Source organism: Emydura macquarii, unplaced genomic scaffold (genome assembly GCF_026122565.2).
Source record: "Emydura macquarii macquarii isolate MOO-44397 ecotype Brisbane River unplaced genomic scaffold, CSIRO-AGI_Emac_v2 contig_1119, whole genome shotgun sequence".
NCBI lineage: Eukaryota > Metazoa > Chordata > Testudines > Chelidae > Emydura > Emydura macquarii.
Window position 1 is genome coordinate 13,602,171 of NW_027131256.1, and position 12,838 is coordinate 13,615,008.

Here is a 12,838-nt window from a genome sequence, read left to right on the forward strand (position 1 = left end):
TGAGCAGCCAGATTACAGAGCAATAAAAAGAGTCCAGCGAGGAGCGGGGTGGATGGGGGTGTGTGTGTGTGTGTGTGTGTGTGTGTGTGTCTGGGAGGGTTTTGAAAACCTGTTTCAACAATGACCCACAGTGCTGTGCACTGCTTATCTGCGTTGTGCCTTTCCATACCATCCTCTCCATTGCATCAGTTTCTCTGTACCTCCCTTTCCTTTCCCCCCACCCCAAGCTCCCATGAATGGAATAAATAGAGTATTTATTTCTCAAAACATTGACTTTTATTGAACAAACATAAAGAAACTGAAAGGAGGAGGAAAAGAATTTAACCTTGGACAAACGATGTGGTAAAATTGAGAAGGGCGAAACCAAGTCTGCTTCTCTGTAGAAGCACAGCAGTCTTGCCCCACCAAAGGTCAACAAATGGCCACCTTTTGTTCTTAGTGCCCTCCCTGCTGTTGAGTGGAAGGGATATTGCACTCCCTACACTTCCCCCCCCAGCCTCCTGGAACCTTTGGGGGAGAGGGAGGCGGAATATGGCGATGTTTGCAGGCCGTTCTGCAGGGGCTCCAGAGGGAATCTAGTCTCCAGTCGTTTCTCCTGAAGCTCAACCAGATGTCTGTGTCTGATTGCTCCTTCATAATCTGCAGCATCTCATTCTGTGTGGTACGCTCATTCTCCTGGGATGCTCTCTATATCCAGTTTTTCAGAGAGTGAAATCCTCCAAGCTCTTTGCTCCATGTCCGGTGTCCCAGAGGCATTCATTATCTTGTTGAACATGTCATCACGCATTCTTTTTTTTCCACCTTCTGATCTGTGGAAAAACTCTCCACTGGTGTGAACGAGGAGTTAAAAGACAGGCTTTACACTGCAAGGCATGCAAAGTGCAAGGCAACCATTGTCAATGCAGACCCTGGGTCTAGTACACAGTTGCTATTTTAAAAAGCACTCAACTTATTCCACTGAAGTGCAGGACAAAACATAATCAGTATCCCTAGCTAGTCAATGCTCCGATTTGCTGTTCCAACCATGGTGAATATGGCCTTTGGGAGCATATTGGGAGCACAGGTGGGCAGGCGGACAATGCCCCCTTCCCCGTAGCAACATGCATGGTGCGTGGAGACTGAAGACCAGTGTTGAGCCTCCCAAATTGTGTTCTTTGTCTAAGGTGGCTCAGGGGACTAGGAGGAGGGTTACAGCTGCAGGAGAACAAAGAACCCCCCCCCCTCCCCACACACTACCTTAATGTTGCTGGTAGCAGTCACACTGGGCTTGCAGATTCTTAGGTAATGCTGATTCCTGCCACCCAAACCACCAGCATGTTAGGGAACCCGGGGTCGAGGGACATGGAAATCATCATGGGGGGGGAGGGGGATCACATGCTCTATCGTTTGCAGTATGAGCACTTGTAATGAGAACTTCCACAGGGTCACCTAGGGGAGACCATGTGATAGCAATCTCCTGATGGTAACACCGGCAGCAAGGGAGCAGATACTGCATGTGTCTGGGTTCAGACCTGGCCCTTATGCTGTATATTGCAATGATGCCAGCAGAATTAATATTGGAGTAGCATGGGAAAGTGTCCTACCAGGATAGGAGAAATAAAGCAGTCCTCCCCAGAAACTTTCTGTAACGGATTGCAGAGTACCCTGCAAATTCCCTGCAGATCTCTATGGAGGATTCCCAGGCCATCCCTGTGCACATAAACTGTCTTTTCCAGGGGGCATCCTCTACATAGCTGGAGCGACCACTGGAAAGCAGATACTCACTGCACCTTTCTTTTCTCTTCATATTAAACATAGGCTATAAGAACATGTAACCCCTACACTTTGATTGGAATTGCATACTCACCAGAAGGGTTTTCCATGGCATCACACTCAGACGCCATGCTGTCCTTCGACCGGCTTGACTGCTCGGGGATTAAAAATAGCTCCTGGCTCTCGGGGAGAATGGATTCTCCCATTCACCTGTGTCCCATTTTTCTCCTCTTCCTCACCTAGAATATCCTCCTCGTTGTTGCCTGGGGTGGCCCAGGACTTAGAATCCTGGGAGGTATCCCTCAAATGCAGTATGGTAGTGGTGGGATCGCCATTGAGAATCACATGCAGCTCATTGTAGAAGCGGCATATGTGTGGTACAGAACTAGAATGACTGTTCACCTCCCTTGTCTTCTGGTTCACCAGCTGAAGTTCTTTGGTTTTCGTGTAACACTGCTGCGTGTCCCTAATGTGGTGGTCCTCCCCTATGCCCTGCACGATCTTTTCATAAATGTCTACGTTTCTTCGGCTGGATCGGAGCTGTGCCTGCACAGACTCTTCCCTCCACATGCCAATAAGATCCGCCCCCTCCTGTTTGCTCCAGGCTGGAGTGCGTTTAGGGCACTGAGTCAGAATGATCAGCTGTGCTGGTGAGCTCTCCATGCTGATCAAACAGGAAATGAGAACTCAAAAGTTCCCAGGGCTTTAACAAGGGAGGTGCTGCTTCCTGTGTACCTGGCTGATGTGCCGCAAAGTTGAAAATCATCCACCATGACTGCTCTGGAGATCATTGTGGGACACCTCCTGGAGGTCAATTCAGCCATCTTACACAATGCTGTGTCTACACTGCCTCTCTATCAACATTGAAATAAGCTCTATGCCTCTTGTAGCAGTGGAGTAATTAAGTTGACGTAACTGGTGAGTTACGTTGGTGGAAGGGACCTGGTAGTGTAGACGCATACATTATTAGGTTGATGTAAGGCGGCTTCCTACTAAGTTCGTAGTGTAGACCAGGCCTGTGTATAGATTTACGATGAAAGATAATATTTTCTAGATGGGCAAAAATAGCCTTTGTAAATGAAGTCGATCTCAATTTTGCCTCAGAAATGTTGCTCTGAAATTCCTGGCAATGAGAGAGACTTCTACACGAGTTACCTGGAAAAGGTGTAATTTGACATCTTTTGAAATGTCAGTTTTCTTTTAATTGCTGTATAGAGTTGAATGAACAATTCACAGTGAATAGTTGACATGGGACTGTAGTGGGGCATATAGCTCTGTCTACACAGCAGCTGCAAGATGTAATCCCCGGCTCAGGTAGACTTGAGCTTGTACTAGCATGGGTGGCGGCTTGGGCTAGCCACCCGAGTACATACCCGGGGAGGGAAGCGGGGCAGACCGCTCAAATCACTGCCCTTGTCACTGTGGCCACGTTGCTATTTGTACCACGCTAGCTCGAGTAGCACGTCTGTCTGTCTGAGGTGGGAATCACACCTCCCAGCTGCTGTGAAGGCTATCTGAACTGGTGGGCCAAGGTCCCACATGCACAGGAATAACTGGGCCCTCCATGCAGTGGGTGGGTGGATATTGGTCAGTGTTTTAGCTACTCACTAGCCAGAGCAGGTAGGTGTGTGTGTGGGGGGGGGGAGGGGGGAACATTAGTAATTAACTTCTGGTATAAGCCAGCAGGCAATAACTAGCCCCCACAAGCAGAGGAGGAATTATGACCCAGAGGGCAATTTCTGCATTATAATGCACCAGGACTGCCACTGGGTGGGGTGGGGTCTTACTTTCTGTTACTTCACTGTGTGGACATGTAAATCCCAGCCACAGTCTATCACAACGTGAGTAAGGGCAATAATAAGCAAAGCCCAATCTGTCTCCTCTCATGTAAGCAGATTATTACAGAGCCTATTCTTTGATTTGAAGTCAGAACAAGACGCCTTTTAAACAACTTTATTTTTAAACGCTTAAGCCTACCTCACAGATGCAGAGCTAGCTATAGATTGAACCCTGGATACGTGTGTCTGAAGTTCAGATGGACAAATCTCTCTCTCAACACAGATCTATGAAAATCCAAGGGAAAAGTCTGGCATGTTCTGCTAACTAATCATGTCAAGAGGTCCCCTAAAACTTTCATTCTCCGATCTTTCTTCCAGAGCACTGTAACGGGCCCAAAGTATCAACAGAAAATATTTATACCATCCATTCAAACTGTCTAAATGCTTTAACATTTATTGTACAATTACTGTGTCCTATTGTGTTACTATAGGACACAGTTAAGGTCTATCTACTTCACTACAATATTTCTAAGGTACCTGTTATATATTATCTAAGTAACAACTTATTTCGCTTTCCAGATAGTATATGTGTAATAAGAGTTAAATACAAATAGGCCCAGCACTGAATGTTGTCAGACACCATTTCTGACTATCCAAAAGACTTGCCACTATTCAATGTTCCTCTACTCCATTCAGCAATCCGTTTTATCCAGGTTATTGTTCTGGAAACTAGCATTTCACTCATTAACTTCTCATGCAAAGTCTTGTCAAAAGACTTTCTGAAATCCAGGTTATATTACAGCAGCCTTATGACCTTCATTTCATTTCTTGCTCACCTCATCAATGAACTCCATCAGACTTTTTTGACAAGGCCTCTTTTTGTGAACCCTCACTGACAGTCTCCCTTTCTAATGAGTTAACCAGTCTGTTCCCTTAGACAGATTCCCAAATCTTTTCTGGGAAAAAATCAGATCTATTAAACTAGATACTTACATCACCTTAATGTCTGTAATTCACGGCATCGCCTCTATTTCCCTGCTAGAGAATAAAGGGATATTATTTCAGCTTCTCTCCATTCAGAATAAGCAGGGTCTGAATGGACTGTGCCCTGCCAAGTTGGTATTTGCATGAGCCCACTCACCCTGCTTAGGTGCTCAGCATGATGGGACTGCTTTGTCCAAATGATCCCTTTGGCTGGTGTTGGGTTACAAATTACTTGTGTTAAATGCAGGGTAATGAAATATTGTTCGCCTTATTGTATGAGCAAAGGGGAGCAGAACTTGCCTGTTCTGACTGCAGGGTCACTATCATCTGAACAGAACTGGCTAAGCAAGAAACTGGGATGCCAGAGTCCTATGGAGGTGGATAGGGGGTGGGGACAGACAACCCATGCTTCCAGGCAGGAATACGCCTGAGAATCCCAGATACGGTTTAACCTCCCCTTCCCACTATTCAAAGATCGAGCTAATTAAGATTCCATTAGGAGTCTCTCTTGTTTTGTTAAGTGATCACTAGAGCTGAAATCATCGACTGCGGAACAGCGCTTCTGCCTAGTTTCAGCACTGAGGTTCATCCACTGAGCGCTGAGACTGAGGCCTGGTCTACACTGGCGGCTTAGGTCGATTTAAAGTCCCTTAATTCGAATTAATTACTCCCGTGTCTACACTGGTGTACTGTTAATTTGAATTAAGCTGCCTGTAAAATTGATTTAATAAGGCCACCTCTGCAAGTGGCATAGCGCCTAATTCGAATTTGTTAATTCAAATTACTGTCAATGTAGATGCAATAGGACTTAATTTGAATTAATTGCCCTCTGGAATGTATCCTATAATGCCCCCATTTTAAATTACCCTCCCCCCCAAGCAACCCTGGGAAGATTTGAATCTTCATTTCCTGTGCTTGCTGCCAGCGTGGAGAGAGCTTTCCCATTGTTCTCAGCATGGCTACTGCAAAGCCCAAACGTGCCCCAGCATGGCGTCGAGCAGAGGTCTTAGACCATATCAGGCTGTGGGGCGAGAACTCAGTTCTGGCTCAGCTCAGAGCCAGCAACAGGAATCTGGACATTTATGGGAAGATATCCCAGGGCATGCTGGAGAAGGGACACAACAGGGATGCTCAGCAATGCAGAGTCAAGATAAAGGAGCTGTGGCAGACTTATCAGAAAGCCAGGGAAGCTAACAGCTGCTCTGGCTCCTCTCCCAAAACATGCAGGTTCTATGGTGAGGTGCATGCTATTCTGGGGGGCAATCCCACCACGATGCCTCCATACAGCATCAATACCTCCACTGCTTCACAGTCCGTGAACAATGAGGAGGAATCCCTGGACGAGGAGGAGGAAACTGTGGAAAGCAGGGAGCATGAGAGCGGGGTGTCCGTTCTCCCAGAAACACAGGAGTTATTCTTGACCCCTGAGCAGTCCACCAGCACACCAGACAGCACAAGTGATCCCATGGAAGGCACATCTGGTGAGTTTTCTTTCTTATTAGCATTTCTGTCCTTGTACATTGTGTGGTGGGGGGACACAAGGGGAATCTCAGCCGTTTCGTTGCCTGTACTGGGTGGTAACCCAGGTCTCAGTTATTTTGTGTTGAGAAATGCTACGTTTATCATCACTTGTTATAACATGGGAAATTTTAATGTATGTAATCTGTTATCTCTCCCTTGGCTGGAAAAACTTTTCAGTGGAGGGCTGCCTTGTTCATCCCTCCACGGTAGGATTTTTCTCTGCAAGTAAGGAAGCCAGTATTATGGCTTCCTGCGTTTTAAGCATTGTTCCACCCACACTGTCCTCAGTTGGTCTCTGTAAGGGTTTGAAATCCAAGCCTTGATTTTCCCCGGTTCTTCCACCCCCCCCCCCCCCCCCAACCCTCCCGCAGCTGGTCTTGGTAGGGGTTTGAAATACAAGCTGAGAGGAAATTATTTGCTAGATACATTGTTTCATGGTCTATTTGAAATCATTTGATAGATACATTGTTTCATTGACTCCTTTTTAAAATACTTATTTCGTATAACTGTATCCACTATGCTAACTATGTCCCCTGTTGTTTTTCTTTCATTCTGTAGACACCTCTGCACTGGACCGACCTTTAAGAAATGCAGTGGACAGACTGTCTCAGATTAGAAAAAGGAGAGAGAAAAAAACAAAAAACCCAGAGATAATGTTTTCTGAGCTCATGACCGCCTCAACATCAGCAGAGACAGAGCAAAGAACGTGGAAGCTGACCTTGTCCCAGAGCATGGACAGGGTGACGGACACTCATAGACAAATGCAGGAGACTGATCGCAGCATGACGCATGAGATGCTGAAACTTCTGCAGTACCAGTCAGACATGCTTGGGCGTCTTGTGGACCTTCATGAACCAAGGGCTATGCTGCCCTCCCCTGCCACCACGAGGTCTCGGAGGAAATTGTCCAGGATGCAGCCTGTGCTCTCTTCCACCCCAGCAAGCTTCCACCCTACCCCTGGAGACAGTGAATGAACCTCATACCCCTACCCCTCCGATTTCCCCATGACTTGAATGTAAAAAAATAAAGTTTTGCAGTATTCAAAAATGTTTTTTAATTAAATATTATCTTGTTCAGGAGGGATTTGTCAGGCACAGATATCAAAGGGGGAGTGGGGGCGGGAGGAACATCAAAGGCACACAACATACGTGAACAGAAATCAGTCCTGCATCTCATTGCAGAACCTAGTTTTCAAAGATTCCCTAATGCAAAGTGCTCCATGGTTAGCTCTCAGCATAGTCCTGGCATCTGGCTGCTCATAATTGGCAGCCAGTCTTTCTGCCTCCACAGCCCAACCCTGCGGGAACCTTTCCCCCTTGGCTTCATACACATTATGAAGAACACAGCAAGCAGATATCACAGAAGGGAGGTACTTCTCACTCCATGTCCAGCCTAGTGAGGAGACTCCTCCATCTTGCCTTTAAATGCTCAAAGGCATATTCTACAACCATTCTGCAACTGCTTAACCTTTTATTAAAACACTCCTTGTCACTGTAGGTGGCTGGTGTAGGGCTTCATTAGCCAAGGGAGCAAGGAGCAAGCAGGATCCCCCAGGATTGTTATTGGCATTCCTACACCCCCGATGTAAATTTTTTGGTCGGGGAAGGAAGTGCCCGCCTGCATCTTACAGAACAGCCCTGAGTTACGAAATATACGAGTGTCATGCACCTTCCCAGACCACCCCACACTGATGTCTGTGAAACGACCCCTGTGATCCACAAGCCCCTGCAGGACCATGGAAAAGTAGCCCTTGCGGTTTATGTACTCGGTTGCCACATGTGCAGGCGCTAATATGGGGATGTGTGTCCTATCAATGGGCCCCCTGTGCAGTTTGGGAAGCCTATCATGGCAAACCCCTCCACTATGTCCTGCACACTTCCCAAAGTCACTAGCCTTTGTAGCAGAAGTCTATTGATGGCACTGCATACTTGAATCACGGCAGCTCCCACTGTAGATTTACCAATTCCAAATTGATTCCTAACCAAGCGGTAAAAGTCTGGGGTTGCCAGCTTCCACAGAGCGATGGCGACACTCTTCTCCACCATCATATCTTATCTCCAGTGAGTGTTCACGCTCTTCAGGGATGGTGACAACTCCAAGCACAGTCCAAGGAAATTTGCCTTTCGCATACAAAAGTTTTGCAGCCACTGATGATCATCCCCCAGCCGCATAACTATGCGGTCCCACCAATCTGTGCTTGTTTCCCTGCACCAGAACCTGCGCTCCATGGACTGCAGATGAAACATCACAGCCTGCAGCAATCGGGAATTGTTCTCCTCGATTGCCTGTAGCACAGCTGCCATGGTGGTATAGGTGTGTACCTGTTTTGCCTTCTTGCTCTATTTCTAAAGTACTCCATGATAAGCTGCGTTGTATTTGTCACAATCAGAATTACAGTGCACAGTTCAGCTGTCTTCATGTCTCTGCAGCACTGGTGATTGGGGGGAGTAAAAAAACAGCGTGAAAATCCTTTTCCTGTTTCTTTGGGGCGGGGAAGGTAGGGGAAGCAGCGTTGCATCCTGGGACAAAGACACTCTTCCAAACAGCCACCATGGCTAGTTGCACTGTGGGATAGCTACCCACATTGCACTGCTTTGTAATTTGAATTAAGGCTGGCTAGTGTGGATGCAAGAAACCAGCTCAAACACTGTAGTGGGGACAGTCTGCTGCGATTTCTATAAATCGGTTTCTGAAAGTTGAATTAGGCTCATTCGAATTAGCGCTGCAGTGTAGACAAAGCCTCAGAGAGCTGGGTGGAATCTCAAGAAACCAACCTGCAGAGGTCATAGTGGAGAAGCAGGTGGTAGCAGAAGATCGTAGTGTGCAGCGGAGCAGCTGGCAGGGCAGCTAGCAGAGCAATAAGCATCCTGCAGGGTGGCTGGTGGAGCATCAGGCAACTGGTGAGGTGGCTGAAATGTGGCAGCTAGACAGCAGAGCAAGCAAGGTGTTTTCTTTCCCTCTCTCCCCAACAGGATGGGAGGTGAACTCTGCAGCTGCACCTCTAGACTCTGGGTCTCCCCACTAAGGACAATCTATGAGATGGGTGCTGTGAAGGGAGGGGCACGTTAAAGGAACTTTTTGTTGCTGGATTAAGAACCTGAGGCAGAAGGAAACTGCTCCGTACTCTGGGGTGGGTGTTTTAGTCATGGTTTTATGTGTGTGAACCCTGCTTGCGGCATCTTCCCATGTTAATGCCGGGTTGCTTTCCCCCTTTTATTAAGCCTATTTTCTACATTCAGTCTCTGTGCTTGCAAGAGGGGAAGTATTGCCTCTACATTCTACTCCCTTGAGCACCTCTAATCATCCCAGGTTACTGAGTCGAGCTTTTGTGTTGTGTTGTTGAAAGGAACCCCTAGATATCGACCCTGACCCTTGTTGCTGATGATTCCAACTGCCGGAAGGGTGATATATAGAGAACCTGCCCAATGCTAAGGCTATGTACATACTACCACTTATATCGGTTTAACTTATGTTGCTCAGGGGTGTGACTAAGCCACCCCCTCTGAGAGACATAAGTAACACCTATCAAAGTGCCAGTGTGGACAGCACTGTGGAAGGAGCTTCTCTCACCGAGATAGCGACTGCCACTCGCAGAGTAAGTAAGTCAACAGGAGAACTTTCTCCTGTCAGTTTAGAGTGTCTGCACTAGCAGTGTTACAGTGATGCAGCTGCGTCACTGTCAGCTCTGTAGTGTAGCTCTACCCCAAGTGTTTACACTTGGTGGTGTAACAAAGGAGGGAAGAAGGAGGAGGGTAGGGGGAATGGGCTTTGAGATCATGGATGGAAGGTAAACTAGAAATACAAAGCATCAGTAACAGTAGTTAATAGGCAATCTCAAATCTCATATCTTCCATTTCATTCCTTTATATGGTAATTGAGGTTTAAAAAAAAAAATCACCATCCATCAGCTACAGGAAACTTTTGTGTGGTACTGTGTGTTTGCGTCCATTCTTCCCGCTTTATTTCTACAAGCCGATGGAAATGGCCCACCATGGAAGGGAATACATGGTCCGGTCTCATAAGGGTCAGTGCTCCTGGAGTTCCTATATGTCTGCTTGTTTTTCCACAGCTCCAACACAGGCTTGTGCTTAATAAGCATAATCTGGCCAATAGCACACTAATATTGCAGATAAAATGGATGTGCAGTACAGTTAGTACCATACAGCCCATAATAAGCGTTTTTATATGCAAAATGTGTTTAGAAATTGAAGACTTGACTCTGTTACAAACAAAATGCAGTGATAGACGGATGCCATGAAGGATCTTAAATCACTATTTTCTATTAAATAATCACATACTTTATTGCTCTATTTAGCTTTCTAAATTGCATGTTTCATTTTGATTTGATGAAACTGGTATATTGCCATTACTTAGGAATCCAAGAACCATCAGCAAATTTTAAGCGAATGTACTGATTAAAGAGGGGAAAAAATAGCTGGGGCCTCCTACACAGACCAGAAGTGGGATATTTTTATACACTGAAGCCTGTTATGCATCCCTCAAACCAGCTATATGAATATCCATAATAGACCATTTTTGTGGCCTTTAGCTTAGGGGGCACATGTGGGGTGACTATAATAACCTTGAGGCTTTGGATACTGTAACTTACCTGCCATTGCCTTCAATTCCAGTTTGTCATTTCCACAAGGTTCTATTTATTCCTTTAAAAAAATTGCCTGTCTCCATTTTCTGCTTCACTCATCTTTTCCTATATACAGTGAGTGACATTGGCAGCTCTCCACCAAAGCTGCTGCTGCTGTTTCTGCAGTTGCAGAAATCAGATTCTGCTGCATAAGATTTTTATTAAACCATATATATAAAAAATTGGTGGAGTACATAAAATTAATTGATGACATCTCAGCTCAGTTCCTGGTGGAAAACATAAATAGATGCCACAATCATAACAGCCAATGAAGGCATCTATCCCAGTCTCACTAGAGGGGGAGTAATTTCCTCAAAAGATCTGAAGTTCATTAGGAGTTGGATACTTAACTCCTTTAGGCTCCTTTGAAAATCCCAACTCGGATCGATATGTAACTCTTTTCTCAGCCCAAATGTGATCCTGCCTGAACAGTAACTTCATGCAGAAGCCAACCTGTCTCCAGGTAAAGCATCTTCAGGCTTTGGAAATTATTGCCTACTGGGCAAGTCTCTCTAGGATTTCTTAGTTTGGATGCAAATGTCTGCCATTTGTCCGATGGTTAATCTTCAAGCTTTGTGATCCCCTTCATTAAGGCCACTCAAAAAAAAGCATGCTGTGCTTTTATTGGTACATCTTACTCATTAGTAATTAACAATTTTACAGACTTGCAATTCCTAATCATATTTTTTCAGTTTGATCCTCTACATCCTATGGATGTGGTTTAACATACCATTCAAATTCAAAGCTCCCGTGAAGGAAAAGTGCTTATCTGCTGTAGAAATGAATTTCATTTAGCATGTCCAGACAGTGGACAAGAGTGTGGAGATAGTCAGGGGGAAGCTGTAAATTGTGGCATTGTGAACTACAAGCAATACTAGATGGCAAGCAGACCTCAACATCGACAGGGATAATGAATCAAAATGTTGTTTTCTGCATTAAAGCTGACTGCAAATAAAGGTAGCACAGATCTGATTGGCACTTTGCTCCTACATAGCTCAGCTGTGATCAGACAAGGTATTGACAAGCATTCCAGCCTGACAAGAACTGTCTCTTGTTCATCCTGTGCCAGTGGGCCCCGAAGTTAGAGCAGCTGCTTGCAAAATGAGATCAGTCTAGATGGCTGAAACACAGACCCCATAATCAGGAACAATAGCCATGTATTTGGTTGTCAGCCATGTATTTGAACACAGTCACTATGGCATGGAATTCTTATGGGTGAACCCCAGGCAAAGTGAGTTATTTATGAACTGTATATTTGAACTGTACTTACTATGAGCTACATTTACTCCAAGTAACTGATATCAGATTCTGCAGTAATTTAATATACTTTAGAATAGGATGGTACCTAGATTCCCTAGTGACTGGCAATATATGTTATACAGTGATATAAATACATAACAAGTATTGCTGTGTGGTAACTGTTAGAGTAAATATTAATTATTGATATCTACAGTATATGTATTTGATAAGTTCTTTCACAGAAACTTCAGGGTTTTTTCAGTGTGACTAATTTACAAGGGGTCCCATCAGATGGTATAACAGGGCTAAAAAAGATATACTGTACCGTTCCACGTTCCTTTAAAAAATATCCCTATTCTTGTCTGTGCAATTGTTCCAAATAGGACAGTAATCAGAGATGGAAAAGATCAGATACATTTCACTGTTAGGATTTTTTAAATGATATTCATCCTAAATTGTCCCAAACTTAATTTTATCTCCTCGTTCCCACTTCTGTCCTCTTGATGCCAATCCAAACAATTCCTTTCCTTTCTACTGTTTAAACCATTCAAATGAATAGACTGAGAGAGAGAGTCACCATTGGGCCGCATTGTATGATGCATGTGGTCAAATTCAAATTCACCAGATGCCCAGGACCTCAGTCAGGACAGAACTTTACTCACTGGGTTCTAGGCATCATAAGCCAGTCCCTCCAGACTTGCTTCCCAGTTGCCGAATTCTTTTCTTTTCTAGCACGAGTGAAACACAGAACTATTGACATTGTTGCCACATGAAATAACATGAGCAAAAATCAGCTAGTAAGGCAAAGGAATTACGCTGCTTTGATCTCTGGGTTGCTTGAAGTACACAACAGACTTGGCTCAGTAACCACCAGAAAATGAGAATATAAATATTCGAGGTCATTACTAGCCAGATTCATAAC

General features: G+C 45.1%; 1 protein-coding gene and 1 long non-coding RNA gene across 2 annotated transcripts in view; both read left to right on the forward strand.

Moving 5' to 3' along the window:
• LOC137151777 (uncharacterized) overlaps positions 1-12,838 on the forward strand; it is a 54,079-nt gene that overhangs the window by 26,777 nt on the left and 14,464 nt on the right. The gene's annotated exons all lie outside the window — the stretch shown is intronic.
• LOC137151840 (uncharacterized) lies at positions 5,470-7,009 on the forward strand. Its single transcript, XM_067546338.1, has 2 exons — positions 5,470-5,995; positions 6,594-7,009. Exons 1-2 carry the CDS (start codon positions 5,470-5,472, stop codon positions 7,007-7,009), a joined length of 942 nt encoding a protein of 313 aa, XP_067402439.1.

Coding starts and splice junctions, on each gene's coding strand:
- LOC137151840 (XM_067546338.1), top strand. CDS start 5,470: ATGGCTACTGCAAAGCCCAAACGTGCCCCAGCATGGCGTCGAGCAGAG. Junction 5,996..6,593: donor TCCCATGGAAGGCACATCTG/GTGAGTTTTCTT, acceptor TTCATTCTGTAG/ACACCTCTGCACTGGACCGA.